The sequence below is a fragment of the Callorhinus ursinus genome, unplaced genomic scaffold (assembly GCF_003265705.2).
Source record: "Callorhinus ursinus isolate GAN/ISIS: 27379988/994484 unplaced genomic scaffold, GSC_fseal_2.0 scaffold7, whole genome shotgun sequence".
In the NCBI taxonomy this organism is placed as follows: Eukaryota; Metazoa; Chordata; class Mammalia; order Carnivora; family Otariidae; genus Callorhinus; species Callorhinus ursinus.
The window spans coordinates 54,314,360-54,327,419 of NW_027397069.1; the positions used below are offsets into that span (position 1 = coordinate 54,314,360).

General features: G+C 35.7%; 1 protein-coding gene across 13 annotated transcripts in view; it reads right to left on the reverse strand.

The window, feature by feature from the left end:
• CAB39L (calcium binding protein 39 like) overlaps positions 1-13,060 on the reverse strand; it is a 112,821-nt gene that overhangs the window by 49,038 nt on the left and 50,723 nt on the right. For all 13 annotated transcript variants that reach the window (XM_073894592.1, XM_025874930.1, XM_025874927.1 and 10 more), the window contains 2 exons: positions 8,639-8,777; positions 4,971-5,135 (listed from right to left, as the gene is read on the reverse strand). In XM_073894592.1, coding sequence (XP_073750693.1) covers positions 4,971-5,135; positions 8,639-8,749 — 276 coding nt within the window. In that variant the 5' untranslated portion in view covers positions 8,750-8,777. The remainder of the gene's footprint in view (positions 1-4,970; positions 5,136-8,638; positions 8,778-13,060) is intronic.

The following is a 13,060-nucleotide window of genomic DNA, read 5'->3' on the forward strand; positions in this document are numbered from 1 at the left end:
CTGTAACTGTAAATTCTGTAACTTAATTTGTCTAATGATGGATGCAAAATATATAAACAACCAACTAGACTCAAGACCAACTAGAATCAATGCCCTACACACATAGTAAGCATTTCAAATTGTTAAATGCATGAAGCATAGTCAAAGCTTATATCTTAAGGCTTAATGATTTTTCATTTTTACAGTAATAAAACCAAAGGTGAAGGACCACTTTAAAGAGGGCCAGGAACAGAAAAGGATTTTTAAAAAGGGACAGAAATTTTCAAAAATTTAGGACCATAAAATGGGTAAATGAGAAGCTGATACTGGAGTACTTACTTTGCTGACTTTTTAAAAATGTAGCAAGAAATAATAATCAGAGATTAAGTTAGCACAGCAGAAAGTTCTATGCTTCTTTGGATTGCTTTCTAATTCAGCCTGAACAGATGACTTTGCATCCACCCTAGTTTTGCAAAGCACACCTGCCCTTAAAATGAATGCATCAATAAATTCATCCTTTGATCTCTTATCATATGGTGTTTCAAAACATCAGAGTCTGAAGCTGTGTCTTGAATAGTGGCCAAACCTCAAAAAACACAACTCTGAGTTTGATCCTGAGCCCATAAAATCTGAAGACTTGCAATCTCAGCCACAAGTCTTTTTTTTTTAACTTCATAAAAATATGCAGAAGTGGTTCCTTTCTGTCAGCAATTTTAAGGTTTAAAGGATTAGATTAAAAGTTTACGGCTATTAAGTAATACGATTTTCTCTTTAAACAATTTTAACTCAAAGGTCTGCCTCCTAACTAGCCCTTAATTCACATAATAGTAGGATCCTCTAGTACTTTCCCCACCCTGATGGGCCACTTTGCTCTGGATTCCTGAAGGAGAAACGGATTTGTCACACAGACTCCCAAGGCAGTTCCTGCTATCCAATCTAAACCACTGCCATGGCCACCATCACTGCTGTCAGGTCTGGATCCCAAACCCCTCCTCCAAGCTCCTCTCAAGTCTGTTCATGGTCTTGCCTCCTGCAAACAGTTATTTCCTCAACATTCTGTTTATCCCAAGGGTAGAAAATTGCCCCTTCTCCTTCACTAACATATACTATTAGTACGTAGTTCTTTTATCAAAGGTTTAAGGGTAACAAAGAGTAATTATAGTACAGTGCAGAAACAATCTCAAACTGAATTCTACATATTATTATTAAAGGTTTATCAGTATTCCTCTTTTTTAAAAAGATTTATTCATTTAAGAGAGAGAGCTTGAGCAGGGGGAGGGGCAGAGGGAGAGCGAGATAAGCAGACTCCCTGCTGAGCAGGGAGCCAGACTCAGGGCTCCATCCCAGGACCCTGAGATCATGACCTGAGCCAAAATCAAGAGTCTGAAGCTCAACCGACTAAGCCACCTAAGCGCCCCGGTTCGTCAGCATTCCTGATCATCTTTCTCCTTAAGCCCCTTCCTCTGTCATGGTTCTGGAGTCTCTTTCCCTCACTCCAAAACTTTCTCCTATTTTTCTTCTATTTCCTACTCCTACTGATCTTAGCCAGAGAGAGGGCATTTCTCAAATTTCTGTTACTTTATTCTGCAAAGGGAATCTAAGCTCTTCTCTTTCAGTCTTTCCCTTCCAGACATTGCTTAGAGACCTAACCTTCTACAACTAACAAAAAAAGCCCATCTAGGCATCTTCTAAACAAAAATTCATTTTTCTCTGTAAGGAATACTCCATCCTTTTAGGTTATCTGGCAAAAGCCACAGCCCAACCCTAAATAATAATTTTTTCTTCCTGTAATAAACATATACCAGAAATTTTAGTCAAATAACTGTTGTAATCTCCAACAAACCCCCAGGAGTGGCTATTCACTTACTAGAATGATTATCATCACTATTGAATTATCTTCTAAACAATTTACTAATTCCTCAAGAAAAGTGGCTTATTGCTGTGTTCAGAACATCTTCCTTTGGTCTAATTTCCTTACCTCTGCTTCAATCTCTCATTCTCATGCCTACATTCATTCATTCATTCATTCATTCAACCAACCAGTGTACATGGCACTAGGTGCGGGAAACGGGATCCTAGGACTCAAGATACTTTCAATTCAGAAGGGGCTGTACCAGTTCTACCTATGAACCAAGACACGAGGAGGCAGAGTACTGTGTGATTAGACTGAACTCTAAAGTTAGGACAAATTTTATCAAGTTGTCACTATCTTATATGGATACTCTAGGCTTGAGATGGAAAGTTGCTGCTTGCAGGCTAACCATTAGGACCTCCAGTCCATAGAGATATACAGCACATTTCTGCAAGTAGGCTAATAATGCTAATAATGCTGCCTCTTTTCTGAAAATATTGTATATAGCCAATGGAACTGAAGTGTCCTCAACTTTAACTGCTTTCCATTTATTCATTCAACTAAGAAGTATTCAGAAGTGTCTATTTTTTATGGGCTTGAGAAGGACAGCCACATCTATGAATATCACATTCATTTATAACTATGTTCTAGGCATCATGTTATTATCAGTCCAATGAACAAAGTCAAGAACTGTCTGGTCAATTATACTTCAATAAAGTTGAAGAAAAAAAAAAGAACTGTCTGCTCTTTTATTACCACAATAATAGATCTTCATATTATGATAGCTGTGAGTCAACAGTAAAAAATTATATCTAGAATATTATTTTGGAGAGAGGCAAGTATATAACATATTTTATAGAGAAAATGTAAAGTAATCCACAAAAGTAATGTATTTGTCTTTCTGCATTTGAAGAATTAATCTTTAGTTACATAGAAAATGAAAATATTCAGAAAGATACTTCTTTCCCCAAGGATTCCAGAGAGTAGAAGTTCACTCTACTTGATAACATGTAAGTCAACTTTTAGGCAATTGAATGTCTTAATTCAAAAATAATCTTTAAAGTAAATTTCCTCTCTAAATTTATTTATTTTCAGGATCCATGTAAAATAAGGGAAACTTGCATAAGTATTTCTTATTGTTCCTCTTTTGTTATTTAAGCCAATGCTAGGTAAGGTACCCAAAGTCTGTCTTGATATACTCCTATCTCCCTAATTCTTAGATAGCACCTTGAAACTACACTACTCTGTGGCTGCTCATGACTTCCCTAGTTCACCGGACCTGATGACATCTCATGCCTGACTCATTCTTCAAAATATAACCATTCTTGGTCATATTCCTTCCAGCATCCAACTGCAAACTGGGCTAATCTCATAAACCAACTCAAGCTAACATATTAATTAATGATAATAATAGCTTAATACATTTCTGCTTTCAGGGAAATGTGCAAAACAATAGATTTATAGAAATTTAATACCGTAATCCAACAATAGGGAGTATTTTTCCCATTTATGGTCACCGACCAACTAAGTCTAAAATTAAAGTAATAAACAAAAAAAGTCAAGGGTTATAACAAAAATAAACCAGTTTACATTTAACTTTAGTTTGAGAAAGGGAGGAAAATGAGAATATACTACCTGACATTTGTGTATAGTCTACACATGTATTTACTGTTCTTATATATTTTTTTATTCAGTTTAATATTTAAAACAGTGCTGTAAGTTCATACTTTTCCTATTTTAGAGATGACAAAAGTTAGTCTCAAAGAGGTTACATTACTGACTATCAAAGAGCACAGCAGGGACTCTATAAACAATTCTAATCCCAAGTATTTTTCCACCATGCACAACTCCTTCAAGTGTTCATATGTCATTTGAAACTGAATAAAAGAAACACGAAAATACACAGATGCAATGATAAAACTACACTTCATTCCGCATATGGCCAGTTTAAAAAGTAAGGAGTAAGATGGGGAGAGAGAGTAAGCAAGCCAGGCAAGAGGAAAAGTACGCAAAGAGATTACTGAGTCAAAGATGGAAAAACAGGTCAAGGAGGGAAAGAAAGAAAGAAAAAGACAGGTGTGTCTGAAAGGAAGGATGAGTTGAAGTCCGGACCCTCTGGGGTCCTCCACTCGGTGTTTGCGTCCAGCCAACACACCTGGCTTCACATCTCCAGAGCAGTGTTGCTCTTCATTCCTCCTCCTTGGCTCCAGTCAGCCAAAAATCTTCCCCCATTTAAGCCGTCCAGAGAACTGTGGGCTAGTATTTCCACAGATCCCCAGAGCCCTGACCTTATCTTGGTCCAATCACTGTAATCACCATAATTAGTTTTCCTTTCGCTTCCCCTGGTGATAAAACTAAAAAGCTATTTCAGAAATCTGCATTTTCTTCCATCTCTGAGAATCAGTGGAAACCGGAGCACTTAGTATGCCCATAGTAACAAAACAACAAACAAATCAAAACCAAGACTTCTATTACCGAAACTGCCAATGATCAAACGTGCCTTACATACACGCTGTTTACTGAAAAACCACTGTTCTCAGTTAGATAGACCATAGGTAATAAAACGCCTATACCTCTTCACCGCTCACATTTCTAAGTTTTTGTTTTATTTAGTTCACTTATTATTCAGGTAAATTAGGTACAACTGCTTTCAAAATGAAATAATAATCTTATATTGCTAGCATTCAACAAACTTCCGAAATCATTCTAAATGAACAGGCCTGAGAGACACTGAGTTTGAATCCCAGCTTAGGCTCTTAGTATCTGAGTGACTGCACAATTACTTAATAGCTTTGACCTTTGGGTTCTTCATCTATAAAACAAGGCTAATCATATAGTACCAATCACATAGGTAGTTTTAAGAAGGAAAGGAGATGAGTGCTTGGAACTGTAGGACATGTAGTAAGCACTCAATGTTATTTCTTATTATTATCATTATTATTATTAGCCACTAACCTTGCCACCTGGCTGCAGGAAACTTAACCATGAGATACCTTTTTACTTTATTAGAGAAGTTTGAGAAAAATACTGGGTTTATATATAATAGATGAGCAGTAATATTAGAAACAAAGTTAAATATTTATGATCATATACACTAAACTTGCAAAGCAGCAGCATCATCCTTTTACAGAGGGTTTACCTCGAAGTCTATGAGCTGAAGGTCAGCAATCAGGGTCACCAGCAGCCCACTATTATAAAGCTCTTGTGCAAGCTGGGCCACAGCTTCTGTGGGGGGCTCCTTGTCATTTGTGCCACACAGAATCTCTTTCATTGCTTGCAGTGATTTCGACACTTCCTCTGAAGCCTGGTGACCAAAAAATAGTGAAGAAGAATGAAAATTTTCAAGCCATAAACAAACAAAAAACCCCACTTCTTGGATTCTGTTGATTTATGGTCAAAGAACCCTGTACAGTTACAAGCAAACAAAAAACTGTTTCACAGACATTGTTTTATTTTGGAAAATGTTGCAAAAATATATTTATATAAAAAAAATCTCTAGTATTTCTATTTGGTCAATATAATTGAAACACTCTTCCTTTATGTTTTTTTCATTTTTTAAAAATTATTATGTTATGTTAATCACCATACATTACATCATTAGTTTTTGATGTACTGTTCCATGATTCATTGTTTGCATATAACACCCAGTGCTCCATGCAGAACATGCCCTCCTTAATACCCATCACCAGGCTAACCCATCCTCCCACCCCCCTCCCCTCCAGAACCCTCAGTTTGTTTTTCAGAGTCCATTGTCTCTCATGGTTCATCTGAAACACACTTCCTTTAAAACATACTCAAACATAGTCTAACCAATCTAGTCATTAACTATACATTTTACTTTTTTTTTTTACTCTTAAAAATTAAAATGACTGTTTTAAAAGACTTGTCAGTAGCTACAGGTCTTTATTAAAAGCATTTGTTAAGGTTTTTCAACAGATTCCTATTACTCTGATTTTTTAATGGACTATTAATAAAACTGAACTATCAAAACACACAATTGAATCATCAAAACCCATTAAACTGTTAACCCACTTGTCTCTCCCACATAGTCATCACCTTTTTTTGCTCTCTATGAAACTTAAAAACAACAACAAAAAACTTCTCTATATTGTAAAGAGTAATAGAGAAATCCACAGAAGTAGAAAGTAGATGAGTGGGTGCTCAGGCCTGGGGAGGGGACAATGAGGAATGACTGCTAACCGGTACAGGGTTTCTTTTGGGGGTGGTGAAACTATTCTTGAATTAGATATTGGTGATGGTTGTAGAACCCTGTGAGAATACTAAAAATCAGTGAATTGTACACTTAATTTTTTAAATTTTTTTATTAACATATAATGTATTATTTGTTTCAGGGGTACGGGTGTGTGAATTGTACACTTTAAAGAGGCGAATTATATGGGATGGAATTTACTCAATACATCTTTTTAAAATTAATACAGGAGAGCAAAAGAGAACAGGCCAAAAAGTTAACAATGTAATCTGCTGAATATTTTTAAAGAAATATAGTTTTATTACTTTCAAGTATAGTTCTATAATCATTATAACTGAAGGGAACAAAGAGAATAAGGCAAATTAAATACAAATAATTCATAGTAGCATGACGCTACTTTAAAAAAATAATTTCCAGATATATTTATGATCTGACTGAAAAAATGCTTAATTTATTAAAGGTTGGAAGTTTCTTCAAGTGTGAGATTTATCCACAGAAGAGTATTTTAAATTATATGTAGTTAACAACAATTATAAAGCAAACATCTGTATGACCATAACACAGGTCAAGAACAGAATACTTTCAGGGCGCCTGGGTGGCTTGGTCTTTAAGCGTCTGCCTTCGGCTCAGGTCATGATCCCAGGGTCCTGGGATCGAGCCCCGCATCGGGCTCCCTGCTCCGCAGGAGGCCTGCTTCTCCCTCTCCTGCTCCCCCTGCTTGTGTTCCCTCTCTCGCTGTGTCTCTCTCTGTCAAATAAATAAATAAAATCTTGAAAAAAAAAATACTTTCAGAAACCCTGAAGTCACCTGAATGCAACCTTTTCAACCTAGAAGTAAATATTTTTATGTTTTTGATGACAGTCATTTTTTTCACTTTTCTTTATAGTTTTCTTACCTGTGTTTGCATCCCCAAACAATATAGTGTAGCTCTGCCAATTTTGAACCTTTTGGAATAGTACCTGTGACCTTTTATGAGGTGCTTTTTTTAAATTTTATTTTATTATGTTATGTTAGTCACCATATATTACATCATTAGTTTTTGATGTAGTGTTCCATGATTCATTGTTTGCGTGTAACACCCAGTGCTCCATGCAGTACGTGCCGTCCTTAATACCCATCACCAGGCTAACCCATCCCCCATCCCCCCCCCCCAGAACCCTCAGTTTGTTTCTCTGAGTCCATAGTCTCTCATGGTTCGTCTCCCCCTCCGATTTCCTCCCCTTCGTTTTTCCCTTCCTACTATCTTCTCCTTCCTCCTTCCTCCTTCCTCCTTCCTCCTCCTCCTCCTCCTTCTTCTTCTTCTTCTTCTTTTTAACATATACTGTATTATTTATTTCAGAGGTACCGGTCTGTGATTCATCAGTCTTACACGATCAGCACTCACCATAGCACATACCCTATGAGGTGCTTTCACTCAGTATTATATATATGAGATCCATCCATGCAGCTGCATGGAGGCAACAGTATTTTAATTTTCATTGCTCTCAAGTATTCCATTGATGGCTGGACCACAATTCATCGGTTCCATCTTTGATGGACATTTGGGTTGTTTCCATTGAGGGGTTATTACGAACAGTAACATATGAACACTCTTGTACATGCATCCTAGTACACAAGTGCAAGATTATCTCTAGAGTTTATATCTATGAGTAGAACTGCGGGGTTTTAGCACAGGAACATCCTCATCTTTGACAGATGATACTAGCTGGTTTCCAAAGCAGTGACACCGTTTATACTTTATCCCTCACAGTGGAGGAAAGTTCTCATTGCTCTCCATTCTCGCCAACACTGAGTTTCATCTGACCTTTTTCATTTTTGCCAGGATAGTAGGTGTGTAATATGAATGTATGTGGCTTATTTGGCCTTTTCCTGACTACTCATGAAAATGAGTATTTTTTTATGTTTTTTTTCTGTCTTTTGCCATTTAGATTTAATCTTTTATGAAGGTCATTTCTTCTTTCTAATTGAGCCAATATTTAGTTCAATATTACAAGTACACAAGAATTAAAAATACACTTCTACATCCCTTACATGATGCAGGATAAAAAATAATATTTCTACATCCCTACAAGAATCCAAGATTGTTTATACACTGGGATAGAAAGATACTGTGAACTGAAGGATATTTATTTTATAGATCTCTTAAGAGAGAAATTGAATATATAAGATCCAACATCCTATGGAAGGAATAAAATACTAAAAAAAACCTTACCTATGAGGAAATCCTGCTTAGTAGGACCTTTAAAAAATGTTAAAATGAGGTTGCACTGTCATAGAAACTATCAGGTGATCTTTAAATAAAAATATTCTATCCTTCATATCAGTTTAACGTTTATACCAGTGTAACCCCTTAGATTTTTAAGCTCTGTAGTCTATAGAGGGATCCAAGTTTGGTCAGAGGCTCAAGACAGTGAACCAAGGGTTTAAGGCAAAAGATTCAACAACTGCATAAAACCTGAAATCCATGTACATGTATTTATAGAGACCTTATGTGCACATCACAGACCATATTTGGGATTCTTCATCAAGTTTTTACATTGGTTTTTGGTTTTGGAATATATGCATTTGAATAATAACATTATCATTTTAGTTCATACCTTGTCGGTTTTTTTGTCTTGCTTTTCCAAAATGGCCAAGTTGTCTTTTAGAGCTTTCACAATTTCTGCTGGATTTTTGTGTGATTTACTAAACAAAGGCATTTTTTTCATCTATAGAAATCTCTTCCGATACAGAATGCTAAAACAAACAAACAAGAATCATAAATTTAACTCTTTAAAATTTTTTTCTAAAGTTTTTATTTACATTCCAGTTAGTTAAAATAAGTGTAATGTTAGTTTCCAGTGTATAATATAGTGATTCAACGCTTGCATACAACACCCAGTGTTCATCACAAGTGCGCTCCTTAATTCCCATCCCCTATTTCCCCCATCCCCCCCACCCACCTCCCCCCTGGTAACCATCAGTTTGTTCTCCATAGTTAAGAATCTGTTTCTTGGTTTGCCTCTCTCTCTCTCTCTTTTTTCCCCCTTTGCTCATTTGTTTTGTTTCTTAAATTCCACATATGAGTGAAATCATATGGTACTTGTCTTTCTCTGACTGACTTATTTCACTTAGTATAATACTCTCTAGCTCCATCCATGTTGCAGATGGCAAGATTTTCATTCTTTTTATGGCTGAATAATACTCCATTGTGTATATACACCACATCTTTATCCATTCATCAATTGATGGACACTTGGGCTGCTTCCATAGTTTGGCTATTGTTGATAATGCTGCCATAAACATCGGGGTGCATGTATCCCTTTGAATTAGTCTTTTTATATTCTTTGGGTAAATACCTAGTAGTGTGACTGCTGGATTGTAGAGTAGTTCTATTTTCAACTTTGTGAGGAATCTCCGACCTGTTTTCCAGTGTGGCTATACCAGTTTGCAATGAATTTAACGCTTAACGTGATTAAACTGTTAAACCAAAATGTCTTATATGTTTTCAATAACCTTAATTCAGTAAGTTGAAACATTAATAGTGCTCAAACTAAAATGAGTTTCATCCCGTTTTACACCAAATTTAAATATATATAAATATTTTAAGAAAGATATTTTAAAAACTTTGCCTAAAAGTTTTTACTCAAAGTTTGAAATTTTTTCTACAATACAAATACAAGGATTAGAAAAAGAATCCCAGTGGGAAAGGAGTACTTTTAGAGAATAAGCTTACATTTAAAACTAGAATTTTTAACCAATGGAAGTGATGCTGCTGATGCTGACAACCTGACAATAACGATGGTGTTAGATAAAATAAAACATGTAAAACAAAAGTGAGATTAGGACCCACATCCTGTGGTAAGGCAATATTTAATGCTACAATCACAAAATCGCAATGTAAAATTATTTAAAATCTAATCTGTTCTTTATTTACTCTTCAAACATTCAGCTGGCCATACTCACTGAGGAAATAAAGACTATCATGGCAGAGGGTGAGGAGAGTGAAGAAAAGGAGTGTCAATTCTTGTTTCTGAGAACATCTATTTACGTAGAGCAGAGAAAGCTGAATGTGGCTGTCACTGCCCTATTGTAATGGAAGTATTTAGGGAGAAAATCATAATTGAAGTCTCTAGTTAGGAGAGGCATATTTGTGTACTTTACAGTTATTGGCAAAAATATTTCAAACACCACAGAAACATGATATAATAAATCAAAGTCTTCCATTAACCAACTGCTCAGAGATAACAAATATATCAGTTTGGTATATGTTCCTCCTGAATTTTTTCACACATATAAAATTAGATATATTTTAAAAGAAAAATAGAATAATAGTAAACATAGTATTTTGTAACTTTTTCCCACTTTCTATATCTTGAATACCATTCTATGAGTATACATTTAGATCTACTACAATAATTGTATACAATATAGTATTCTATTATACAGATACATCATATAATCATTATGTGGCAATTTCTTATTAAATTACTATATAATTTATTTTACCAATACCCTATTGATGGACTTTTGGGTTAATTCCATTTTTTCAACTATTTTTCTGATTAACAATGATGCAATTAGTCAATGGCAGATATTATACAAATGTGTATACACAAATGTGCACACTAGTGGATAGCAGCACTCTACCTAGCTATTCCTGTGGTATAACCATTGCTATGGTTCTAAATCTCTAATCCCCCTAGATTCCTATTTCCCAAACTGGTTCCCTAGAACTTCTGTCATTCTGTGAGCTACCTTATGTCCTTCCAATAAATTCCTTCAGTATTTGTTTGTAATCAAGAATTCCAATAGGACATATATATGTTATGAAGTAGAAATCAAAATGGTTAGTGTGAATTTTGATGATAAAACAAAAGACTCAAATTCTTGTTTTCAGAAGAAATGCTGTTTTCGATAGAGGTGCCTCATCTCCCCAGTGTGGGGAGACTAAGTGGGAGGGGAACTTGTCCACTCTCGGGGCAAGGATAAGTTTGAAAAACAACTTAAGAGACCCCAGTCAGCCTCTAAAGTGGATACTGAAAGTTGACAGAGCATTCAAAGATAAAGCATGTGAAGATCACAATGATTCTCAGTGGGTAGTGTCAGGTGCAAAAAAGAGAGTTGGAAGAACATTGTATCATGTACCATTATAAAATTCAAGAATAAAATTATAAAGACACACTAGATTTTTCTTTAGTAGTCAGCCCTACACATAAATAAATGAAGGTAGAGTATATTTAAAAGTATATGTAATGTGGAAGTAGGGTGGGTGCTGAAACAATCATTAGATAGTTGGGCAGAGCAAGCAAACTGTTGCTTCTTACCTAAGTGATCTTGGGCACAGGATGTGATCCCCTTAAGGCTCTGTGATCCCATCTGTAAATGGAGACGATAACATCTCCCTCTCAGGGTTGTGAAGATTAAAGGTAAGTAGAGCACCTTGCACAGGGCCTTGTATAAGTAAAGTACTCTATAATGTTTAGCTGCTATTATTACAAAAAGTTCTATGATATAATGAATAAATTATTTCACAAAAGAGAAAGTCAGAGTAATTGAGACATGATATTGTCTTAATTAAGTGTCCTAGACACATATGGTCCTTGAATCACTTACACATTTTTTCTTTTAAAAAAATATACATTTATTCTTTGAAGGTTAAATATTTAATGTTCAAGTACTTAGCATTAAAAGTTTTTTTTAAAGGCTAAATGCATTTATGTAATTGTTCTATTTCTTCACATAGTTCTACTGCACTAAGGAAAAGATAATCGACTGAGAATTTCAACTAAATGCTCCCTGACATCAAAATAGAGTGCAAATAAGAATATGGTATCATATATATGATATGACATGATTTTTGTCTATAAACTATTGCTCTGCTCAGTTCTCACTGTATCAAGCTAATTCTAATGTTAATTATGGTAATATCACAAAGGTTTTCAGGACTACCATGTTAACATGGTAGTTAGCCACCATTTCCCGGATTGTTGTCTCCCAACTTTTTATTTGCCCGTTGATTTGTTCATTTATTCATTCATTTATTCATTGAACAAACAATCTGAGTAAGCACTAAGCGCGGGCACCTTGCTAAATACTTGGGATAGAGCCATGAACAAGAAAAATACAATCCTTGCTCTTTGGAGCTTATTATTAAACAGAGAAAGTAAACATTTTGGGGGCAATTGGATTATATAACAGAGGGGAAAACACACAGTATAATGCCTCTCAATACAGTACTCCTTTTTTGAATTTGTTATTTTCATATTTTAAGTATATCTATTTACTATAATAACTATAATATAAAATTAGTTTAGTAATTTTTAAAATTTCATAGATCGGGGCGCCTGGGTGGCTCAGTCGTTGGGCGTCTGCCTTCGGCTTGGGTCATGATCCCAAGGTCCTGGGATCAAGCCCCGCATCAGGCTCCCTGCTCAGCGGGAAGCCTGCTTCTCCCTCTTCTACTCCCCTTGCTTGTGTTCCCTCTCTCACTGTCTCTCTCTCTGTCAAGTAAATAAATAAAATCTTAAAAAAAATAAAATAAAATTTCATAGATCATTATTCTTCAATTCTGGGATCCATATTATGAGGGAAATCAAGACCTATATTTCAGAGTATGCAGTTCCAGCCCCTGATCCCCTATAAATTAAGGCAAAACTCTCCTAACTGCTCTGTTCTCCTCAGACCATAACCAGCCCCACCCCACCCCAGACTGAAAACATTCCTGCATTACCCTCAAACCCGGGGCTGCCCTTCCTACTCCCTGGTCAACCATGGAGGATACTTGCATGTGCATCAACCCCAATCACATTTACGCCATTAGTCATTTAAAAAATGAGCCAACTGGCACTCAGCACTACCTACTAAACAATACAAGGTACTTAAACCCCCATCTGGTTCTGAGTTGGTAATTGACCAATGTGATTCAGAAATTATCACCCTTGTCTGGGTGTCATTTGTTCTATCTATAAATCAAGGGGATTCTTTTTTAAAAAAATTTAACTAACTGTGAATTCACCTAGTCATATCATTTAACTCAT